General features: G+C 40.7%; 1 protein-coding gene across 4 annotated transcripts in view; it reads right to left on the bottom strand.

Moving 5' to 3' along the window:
- Positions 1-11276, bottom strand: part of LOC122801775 (amyloid beta precursor protein) — a 3200820-nt gene that overhangs the window by 397227 nt on the left and 2792317 nt on the right. For all 4 annotated transcript variants that reach the window (XM_044071354.1, XM_044071353.1, XM_044071356.1 and 1 more), the window contains one exon: positions 3612-3833. In XM_044071354.1, the coding sequence (XP_043927289.1) occupies positions 3612-3833 (222 nt within the window). The remainder of the gene's footprint in view (positions 1-3611; positions 3834-11276) is intronic.

Below are 11276 nucleotides of genomic sequence, written 5' to 3'. Positions count from 1 at the left end.
AGTTGTATTCAAGCTTGCTCCCAGGAATGCAACTTGCTGGCAGGGTACAAGATGTGATTTCTTTTCATTTATGGTGTACCCCAGAGAAGTTAGCAGTTTCTTTACAAATGCCAGATGATTCAATTTTATGTCCTGGCTTGAATTAGACAATCGTCCAGGTATGGGTATATTTGAATATTTCTTTGCCTACAAAAAGCAAAGACTGGAGCTAGGCACTTTGTGAATACCCTGGGCGCAGTAGATAAGCCAAAGGGCAGTGCAGAGAACTGATAGTGCATGTAGCCTGCTTTGAAGCGTAGGTATGTTCTGCAAGATTCCCTTATTGGGATGTGCAGGTAGGCTTCCTTTAAATCCAGTGCTGCCAACCAGGCATTTTTGCCTAGCATAGGAAGCAGCTGATGTAGAGTTGGCATCTTGAATTTTGGATTACCAAAAATATGTTTAGGATAGACAGGTGCAGGATAGGACGCAAGGAACTGTCTTTTCTGGGTACCAGAAAAAGTCTTGAGTAGAAACCTTGCTCCCATTCTTCTTCTGGGACAGGTCGAATAGCCCTGATGCTTAAAAGAGAGAGAACTTGCTTTTGAGCCTCTGCCCACTGATTTAGGGGTAGATTTGGCCAACCATTTGGGGTTGGTAAGGAGTGGAAGTGGAATCTGTATCCTTGGGAAACTATATTTAAAACCTATTTGTCCTGGGTAATGATTTCCCAATTTTTTGCCTGCAGGGCAATCTTGCCCCCTTAAAGGAACAGTCAGTTGAGCAGGGCTTGGAAGGTTTAAAGTTAAGTCAATGAGACAGTTTACCATAAGGGGGAATCTTGCTACTTCCTGCTTTGGAAGTGGGAGCCCCCCACTGCTTAGTCCTGCGAGTCCCTTGGGACTGCAGCTTAGGTGTTCTGCTGGTTCTGAGTTTGGACTGAGAAGGCCTGGAAGAGGCAGGAAAGGACCAGTTCTTAGAGGGCCAATGCCTACTAAATCTGGGAGGCTGTACTTGCAGGAAATCTTTAACAGTTTGCAAAGATTTAGCTTTTTCCTCCATCTTTTTAAGTACTACTTCTGCTTTGTTGCCAAACAGGTGGTCTTGGTTTAAGGGACATCCATCAATTTAGCCTTGACATGATCTTGCAAAGATTGCTCCTTAAGCCAAGCCTGCCTTCTAAGTACAGACCCAGCGACAGCAGCCCTGCAAGACACCTCTAATGAATCAAAACCACATTGCAAAGTATGTTTTCCAACTTGTTCAGCAGAATGCATTCAATCCTGTAAATCTTTATTTTCAGCACAATCCGGAATCAACATAATTTTCTGTTTAAGTAATCCAATAATCTGCTGCTGATACTTTAACATATGAAACTGGCAGTTTAAGGCCCTAATGGCCAAGGTTGCAGAAGTGTATACCTTCTTACCCCATCTACCCAGCTCCCTGGAATCTCTATCAGAGGGGGAAGGATTTTTGGCAGTAGTAGCCTTAATGCCCTTAGGTCTCTGTGAAATGGTCTCAGGATCCACAGTAGGATTTTTAAAAAGGAACTTGTGAGAGTCAGGGACCCTGTAATACCTATCAGGCTTCCTGGGAGCAGGAGGTAGAGAGTCAGGGGCCAGGCTAAATTCCGAGAAGGCATCAGCAACAATGTCCAGTACAGGAGGTATAGCTAAAGGCCTGTGTTGGGGGCAGGAGTAAGAAATCACTAAGCCTCTTTTTGGAGTCAGAGTAATCCTAGCTTTCCCAGCGAAAATGCTCCCTAAGAGTATGCAAGGTTTCACCAAAACAGAAATCCTCTGGAGGGGAAGCAGAGGGAATGGAGTCCTCTGATTCAGAATCCTCATAGGTAGATAAGGGTAAATCCTGGTCATCAGTGGAAACAGAAATTTCAGAGTCCTGATCAGAAGAATCAGAAGGAAAATCAGTTCCAAGTCTCTCAGAGGGGGAAGGATGGCTTCCCTGATTAGAGTAATAAAGTCTTCAGCCATTCTTATCATTTGTTTTTAGGCATAGGGGCCTGACCATGCGGTCTGGGCATCAGATTTCTAGGCATGGGTCGAGTTTTAGGCCTTGAAGAAGATGGCATTGGTTTAATATGCAAGTCAGTAGGCCTGAATACACCCTCAGAAGCCAGTGCCTGCACAGCGGCTCCAGACCCATCCAAGGTAGAGACATCTGCAGGTTCCACAGTTGAGGAAGCATCTCGCAGCATACCGGACTCCGAATGGGTCTCAGTAGAGGCTTGCGAATCTGAAGTAGTGGTTATCAGGGGCTGCAAAAGCACCTCAGTGAGTACCGGCGAACTGGCGAGTAGCTTAGGAGAAGCGTCGTCGGCAGCTTTGGACCTATGTGGTCTCTGTCTTTATCTTTGTGTTTTTTTGGAATGTAGGTAGTTGGGTGGCTTACCGAAGCCATTTCTGGGTAATTGAACTGAGCACCAAAATATTTAGAAGCGTAAATGAACCGACGATGAATAGTTCGAGGTTTGAATAAGGCACAAATCCAACAGCGAGGTACGTCGTGGTCTGGGCCTAAGCAAGGAACGCAATACAAATGAAAATCTTTATGAGGTATTTGTTTTCCACAAGAAATACAATTGTTAACTTTTACTGACATTGGTTTAGAGCAAGAAAAAGGTTCCCGAATGGGGTACTTAGCTTAGTTGAAGACTTTGGTTCTGAAACTCGAAAATGAAAATTTCAGGAATCGGCCGACTAGCACTTGCGAACTGCTTCTGCTTCGGGCACCACACAGCAAGAAAGACTGATGTAATGGCGTCGGCTACATGCTTTATACCCTTGACTACCTGACATCATGGAAGATGAGACAGCAACCGACGCAGGACCCAAGACTTTGATAATCAGGTCGACTGAGGGCTACTGCAAGCAGATAACCCAAATGTGATGACTGCAACAGTGAAACACAAGGAACATCAACAAGTTCCTTGAGGGATGGGCAACTGTCAGGATGGAAGATGATATTGTGTGTGAATTTAAGTTGGTTGAGATGAAGAACGTTTAGAAGCTCGAGCCAATTTAATTTATGTAGAGCAATACAAAACTTATAATAACTATAAAATAAAAACAGTTTACATATTTCATCTCCTCTTTATTTGTGCTTGATTTCATATGGCTCTGTCCTCTCAACTTCCAAACAAGCAGGACTGTAGTTTCATCTCAGAATTCTGGCTGCTTAACCAAATTTGTAAAAAAACTACTCTGCTGCACAATTCACTTTTCCTTGCTTTATCTTTAATAACATGGGATGTAACCAGTTTTGTACAACTGTTTCCAAAACTGCAAATGCATTCAGCATCTGTGGTGGAGTCATACAGCAGTTAAGCTGGTACAATTCAGAACCCAATTTGGTCATGTTTATGATAAATTACCTCTAAATACGAGTCTAAAGAAAATGTGGTGGGGTGCACTGGTAACATGCTGCTGGGACCATGCATTTTTATAAGCAGACCATTGGCACTTTAATCAGGTCTCTGTAGGTTCCCTTTAATAATTATTTAAAGTTTTAATCCTTAATAAAACTGCTCATATGTACACCTAAGGCACCAGTCCACCAAAATCGCATGGTGCTCCACTTTTATTCTGTTACCACATCTGCAGCACACTTACCTTCATTTTCAGTGTTGGCAGGTACAGTATCAATATCAAATGGATGCCAAGGTTGTAATTCATCCAGGCTGAAGTCTGTGTCAACTGGTGGCATCTCAGTAGGGGTCTGCATGTCATTCATGGATGGCATAAGAGCATCATTTCCATAGCTTATTCTGGGTTCATTGAACATCATGGACAGCACACTGTTTGAATAGTTTTGTTCCTTCTGGAGAAGTTCCTCTGTCATGAAGCAAAGAAAAGAATATTCTGTAAATCTGATCTGCAAACTGTACGACGTTTTCATATGAGAGTGCTTCAAAATGCTACCCTAACTGCAAAGTGATATGATATGTACTTAGTAAACCAAATAAACAAAATATAAATGTTTTACACTTCCTTTTCCTCTATACAAATATTTGCTGAAACACATCATTACAATAGCTTCTCCCAGGACTTATGATTACCCAGGTTAAATTGTAGTATTCTGAATACAGTTCACCTAGTAGCAAACAAATCAGTGTTTAGTCTTGATCTTAGGATTATGAAGTGTAATGTGTTTGACTGTATTTAAGGTATTGCACAGTGAAGACTCTAGTTAAGCTGGGTCTGTCTTGGAATTTTTACTAAAATGCTTTGTCTGTGTGACTTTTTATCCTTTAGTTTGCATGAGTGTATTTTAAACTGCAAAGCAACGGGGAATTCAGGACTCAGAAATGTACTGGGCAATAATTTTGTGTCCAAGTTCAAGGATTACCCAATACATACAAATAACATTATCACATCTTGATAAAGTGGCAAAAATCATATTTTTTTTGCAAAATACTACACTTTGTTGCTTAGTTAATGAGTATTACAAGTTTATGCCTTCAGTCACAATCATTTGCATTCCACTAGAATTTCAAAATGCTCTCACTTCTACTGTAGATTTCAAAGGCTAATAGAATTTCACTACTAAAGCTGAATGGGAGTCACAGTAATTCTGTGAACAAAGTTACAGAGCACCACCAAGTAAAGAAAAAAGGGCAACAATGTTGTGATTAGAAGGAATGCCACTTTAAAGGAAATCAAGTTAAAAAGGTAACATTTGTTTCTCTTCTCTCTGGTTCATTTGCAATCAGTGGCGGCTCTTGTGGGCTAGGAATGTGCAACTTTTTTTTTAATGTAAAAGAACAAGGAATGTCTTCTGAAGTATGTTGGATCTCCATACTTGCTTGCCCCCCCCCCCCAAAAAAAAATGATGAAATATCAGGAACTGTCTTTTGAGTTGTAATTATTGATGGGCTTAATGGCTTGCATATCACTTAAGTAGTTACATCAACAACTAACCAGCACCAGCTGAATTCCAAACACTAAAGTGTCAATAAATAATTTGTTCCAAATGAAGAATGACATGATGAGGAAAATACTGGTTTATTCAAAATGATGTGCAATAACAATATTAATTATACAATTATATAGGTTTTTAGGGTTCTTGTACACAGACCTGAAGAAGTCTACAAGGACGAAAGCAATCTTTGTTAACAATAGGTTATGAAAATAGAAACTGATTTTTACATGCAAAATGTATGTATGTATATATATATATATATATATATATATATATATATATATATATATATATATGTATATTTTTGATTGCCAAATGAACTAAGGTTGATATATTTCCAGCCATGTAGTATACTGTCTTGGATAAAATCACAGACTTAATAATCTACTTAATAATTTGGTTAAATAAGAGGTACCACATCATTATAAATTTTATTTAAAGTACATAAGGGTTATATATTATTATGACAGCTACTAGGTAGGGCAGGACCAGCTAGAATGTCACACTGATGGGGGGAAGGGATGTGAATTTAACATATGTACCAATAATACTTTGTTTTACAGCACAATAAACCACTCCCATGCCTGATAAAAAGTATATATATATTTAGAAAGCTTGTGAGGAAATTATTACTCTATTTTTGTTTTACTTGGATCGCTTGTCTGTGTACTTAATAAAGGATTTTCGACTGGAAACAGACTGCCTGACTTGCTTGGATTACTTTCGAATACTTAGTAATGCTGTACAATTATATATTTTCTATTATTACTTTTTGTTTTGTTTTGACTTAAGACGAGTTTATGTTCACTACTTCTACTACTATTGTCTGATCTGATTAAAATACAGTGATTAACTAGAAATATATGGACTGAAAATTTTCCACACAGAGAAGTTTCTTACACTGTTTTGAAAATACTGGTTTAGTTACATTTTTCCAGTGGAGACTGGGGAAAAGCACTAAATATAACTATATACTATGGTAGCTATGAGATGCTGATGCTGTCTTGCTGGTGGTATTCCCATCTGTGAGTACTAGTTACTAATTCATTTAACTTTTGATAGTTAGAGAGTATTTCTGTGACAGCCATGGAACGTGGGTATCTGGAGCTTAGTTTTTTTGTATATATCCTGTTTATTTGTATTGCCTTTTATTTCTCTGTGTGCCAACCTACATATATTTCAGTCTGTATCTGCACAGTTTTCTTTATTACTAAAGTTAATTTATTACATGTACACAAACACATTTACAAGATGCAGAGGACAGGAAGAAATGGAAACAGGTGATCTGCTGTGGCGACCCCTAATGGGAACAGCCGAAAGAAGATGATGATGATGATGATGATAGATATATATATATATATATATATATATATATATATATATACATATATATATATATATATATATATATATATATATATATATATATATAGAGAGAGAGAGAGAGAGAGAGAGTAAGAAAACAGACAGATATGTCTATATGGTTCTTTATCTGAAATGAGGGTAATCATTTACAGTGTTGATTTAATAAGCCATGTGACACATCTCCCAACAGACTTCTTAGGCTTATTGCCAGCAAAAAATATTAATCAGTATGATTATATTATTGGCTTAATTTAAGATTAGCAGGTAACTGAAATCCCTGGATATTCCACACTGGTGGCAGTTCAACCATGATATGAAGAAAACTGAGGGGAAATGTCAGAATTCTGCCAGTCTTCCTGGCAATGGGAATTGTGTGTGTTTTGTGTGTGTTTAAGTAATACTTTGTGTGAAAAGCAGTTATTGTGAATAGGGGTGCATGGGAGAACTGGTTCACAGGTAGAGCAGTGAGAAAGGGGCCTGGAGGTGCTTGACCAAAGCATCAGTTATGTAAGTTTCCTTTGTTCAGTCCAGTCTGTTTGCAGTTGTTAGAAGCCCATACTCAGGACAGCAGTGCATATTCCCTTTGTGCTCTTACAGCCATATTGTACTGTATGTGAATTAATTATTGAAATAGTCTTGTGTGCATTTTCTTGCTGTTACTTTGTCCTTGGTTGATAGTACTGGAATTTAAACTCCATTGGTGCAAGCCATCTGTGATCCTGCTATTAACACTGATTGTTCTTCAGTGTACATGGGAGTTGAATGAACCTAGTTAACTTGTGAGAATTTAATGTGATGATGTGTTTGAGCAAATGTCTGAGGAAAAGTAACCGGAGAACATTTATTAGCTTTTGAACTCTAGTGCTGAAATGGGAAACTTTGTGAAAGTCCAAAGGAATGAAAATGCTTGTGAATGAAAAGTCTAACAGTGCAGAGGATTAGGGATCCGCATTGCTAATGAACTGCTTCCTGTAGTCAAGGATACAGGGTGTGACTCCTCCTAACTCCTTTCTGCCTAATGTGTTACGCTGAGCAAGTCACAATAACCAAATAGTGTTCCAGGTCCCCCCTGAAAATGGACACTTGTGTTGAGTGGGCTTACGCAGTTACCAAATTTATAAAATAAAATAAATGAATAAATAAATAAAAATATCCCCATTTTGAAAACAGTCAAAGGGAACAGACTTGTATATCCCAATTGAGCACGTTCATCTATAAATGTGCCTGAGGGCTATTCTGAAGTTAACATCATAACACCACAGAGGTAAAACTAAACATTGCTTATAACTAAGTAAACAAAGGTAGACTATTAAATGCGTACAAAATGGATTCTTTAGAAGAAGGATATTTTAGTCACCTCTATTAACAAGTCTGCACAACATATCTACTGTATTTTAAAGGAAGTCATACTTCCTTTTATGAAGATGGTGAGCAGTATTAGAACTACATGAATTAAATCCCATTCCAAAAATGAGTACTACAGTAAACATACAATAATTAACTATGTTAATATGATTAGAGGTAAGTACTATTGTGTGTGTGTGTGTGTGTGTGTGTGTGTGTGTGTGTGTGTGTGTGTGTGTGTGTGTGTCAGAAAACTGTTATATTTATAACTCAACCACAGCCAATAAGGCAAAACAATGTACCCAACACACTAGTCATAGGTGACTCTATAGTCAGGCACACTGATGCCCCACTCACCAGGCTAAACAAGGAGCAGGTTATTGTCAGCTGCCTGTCGGGTGCCAGGATCTGCCACATAACCCACGCACTCAGGTCACTCCACAACAAGTACAATTATGACTCTGTCACTGTCAGTGTTGGTGTGAATGACCTGAGACGTACCTCCCTGGACTACATGAAAAGAGACATGGAAGAGCTCTCCGATCTTGTAGCCCAGGCAGGTATGACCCTAACCCTGAGTAGCATTCTGCCATCACCCAGAATAATACCGCAGTACAAGGACAAAATAATTGACTTCAACAACTGGCTAAGCTTCTGGTGTAATTCTAAAGGGATCCTGTATCTGTCTGCATGGGGTGACATGGTCGACAGACCACGATGCTTTCCCAGAGATGGCCTGCACCTGTCACCCCTGGGATTCCAGATACTGGCTAAGGTTCTTGCCACCCCTATAGTGCCTTTTTTAGGCAAGGTTCAAATGACAAATTCACCACCGTAACAGGAACAGGCAAGCAAAAACTGAAGAGTGATGCTACTCAATGCTAGAGATCTAAATCTCAAAATGCACTCAGTCGAGGCACTCCTTAAAATAGAGAACATCGATATCTGTGCAGTGACTGAGGCCTGGTTCAAGTCTCCAGAGAGCACCCCTGCACTACCAGGCTATAACTCATACCCCACATTTCGGCCATGTAACCTGGACCGGAACACCAAAGGCAGAGGTGTGTCCATATTCATTAAGGATATCCACACCTCCAGGCTAGTTGCTCAGCATAATGCATCCGAGGTTATCCAAGTGCAACTAACTCTGGGCAAAACTGCAATCCAAATTGTAGCTTGCTACAGATCCCCACCATGCCCCAGGATTCCCACTCCTCTTTTCTTGATGTAGTGGAAAATATTAGGGTTCAACCAAACACCCTAATAATGGGTGATTTCAGCTACCCCACCATTAACTGGGAAAACTACTCATGTACCAAACTCCTTCACTCAACGCTTTCTGGAATTCATAAACTCCAATTCCCTGGATCAACTTATCCACACCCCCACCAGGGGCAACAATATCCTAGATCTAGTCATTACCAGCATGAGTGACCGGTGTTCCACACCTGAAGTCAACGCCTCATTGGTCCGATCTGACCATAAGCTAAACATCCCTCAATATCCACATCCTACCCCCACCCCCCATTAAGGAAATCAAGGTAAAAAGTTTCTCCAAAGCTAGTTTTATGCTTCTTAAGACAGAAGTGGTGAACTTCATGACACCCATGCAGATGGACAATACAGTTACGACTACTGAATCCTACACAACTGCACTTTATAAGCACTTATACGATTGCATGGATCGTGCTATCCCAAACAGAACCAAGACACTATCCTCCAAAAAAAGGAAGCCAATCTGTTGATCCCCTGCCATAAACAAAATGTACAACAGAAGGAGGAAACTGTTGCAAAAGAGAGTAAAATCCCATGAGTGGAGCAGCTCCCTGGTCAGCCTCAGTAAGAAGCTGCGATCCCTGATAAAATCCTCCAAAGCTAGTTACGAAAACAAAATCACCACTGATTCTACAGACAACCACAAAGCATTCTATAGCTATGTCAAGAATCTCAATGGCAACACTCAGATCTGCTCTGAGTTACAGCATAATGGCACTAAATATACCGACTCAACTGATATTGCCAACATCCTGGCAGATAGGTTCAGTGTTAACTTTACCCCCCACTCACCCCCCAAAGGGCCCATCTCTATACCGGAAGAATGCAAAGTTCCTGTAATCACGGCTGCACAGGTAAAAACCACACTCTCCAAAGCCAAGAACACAGCATCCATGGGACCAGACAACATCCCAGGCTGCGTTCTACATGAACTACAGAATGAACTGGCACCCCACTTAAGTACCATGTTCAATCATAGCCTCACCTCAGGCTTTGCGCCTGCTGAATGGCGCACAGCAATGGCTACCCCACTCCACAAGGGGGGAGCCACCATGGACCCCGGGAACTACCGCCCCATTAGAAACACGCGCCTGGTCTGCAAGGCCATGGAACGTATCATCATGGAACTTATAAACAAAGACACTGGTAATCTTCAGACTCTGGACCCCATCTAGTTTGGGTTTGTAAAAGGCATATCATGTCTCCTAAACCTGATAGACTTCTTTGAAGCAGTCACCAAAGCCACAGACGAGGGTAAGGTGGTTCACACAGCCTATCTAGATCTTGCCAAGGCTTTCGACACCATCCCCCACTCTGGAATTATACATACTCACTAAACTAGGTATAAATCCCTATGTCACAAGATGGGTTGCCAACTGTCTCACTGACAGAACCCACACTGTGAAAGTAGCAGACTTCAAATCCGACTTCAGACAAGTGGAGTACCACAGGGTTCAGTCCTGGGTCCTCTCCTGTTTGGTATCTACTTCTCTGAAGTACAAGCTAACACAGAAGGTCTTTGGCTAACGAAGTTCGCAGATGACTGCAAACTAGGAGCCATAATCGAAACTCCTAACAATGTGGACATCCTACAAAAGGGCCTCACTGAGACAGATGACTGGTGTCAAAGCCATGGCCTCAACCTCAGTGCCAAAAAGTGCATTGTCATCTCCTTTGGTAAAAACTCTGTACCTATGAACTACAACACAGGCGGTAGTATACTTAACACCGAGAGTGTGATAAGAGACCTTGGGACACAGGTGGACAGTAGTCTTACCTTTGATAATCACATCACCACAGTAGTCAGGAAATCCTTCTACTTAGCACACCTCATCACAAAAGGTTTCTCATCCAGAAAAAAAAGGTCATTGTTCCCCTCTACTCATCACTCATTAGACCCATTATAGAGTACAATGCCCATTTTGGTATGTACCTCACAAGACATTTACAACAATTGGAAAGGCCGCAGAAATACCTCACAAAGAGGATTACTGGCCTCAAACAGATGCCCTAAGCAGACCGTCTCAAAAAACTCCAGCTTTACTCCATCACATATCGCCTACTAAGAGGTGATCTCTGCCTAACATACAAAGCTATGTCAAACCCAGAGCTGTTGGACATGCTCCACTTAAAGATATCCCAGTCCCACCGAGCTACACACTCTAGGGACCTAAACCTTATCACCACAATAAAAAGAACATGCCGGAGGGATAGATTCCTGTCCCAGAGACTTCCCATACTCTGGAATAAACTACTTATCTATATCAAACAAAGCTCCTCATTAGCACTCTTCTAGAAAAATCTTGATGATTGGATGGGAAATTGGAAATTCACCCTGGGGATCACTTCTGTGGCTCTGTTCGACAGTGGCA

Source organism: Protopterus annectens, chromosome 5.part0, assembly GCF_019279795.1.
Source record: "Protopterus annectens isolate FY-2018-M chromosome 5.part0, PAN1.0, whole genome shotgun sequence".
NCBI classification, from domain to species: Eukaryota; Metazoa; Chordata; order Ceratodontiformes; family Protopteridae; genus Protopterus; species Protopterus annectens.
This window is presented reverse-complemented; position numbering and strand designations above follow the sequence as displayed.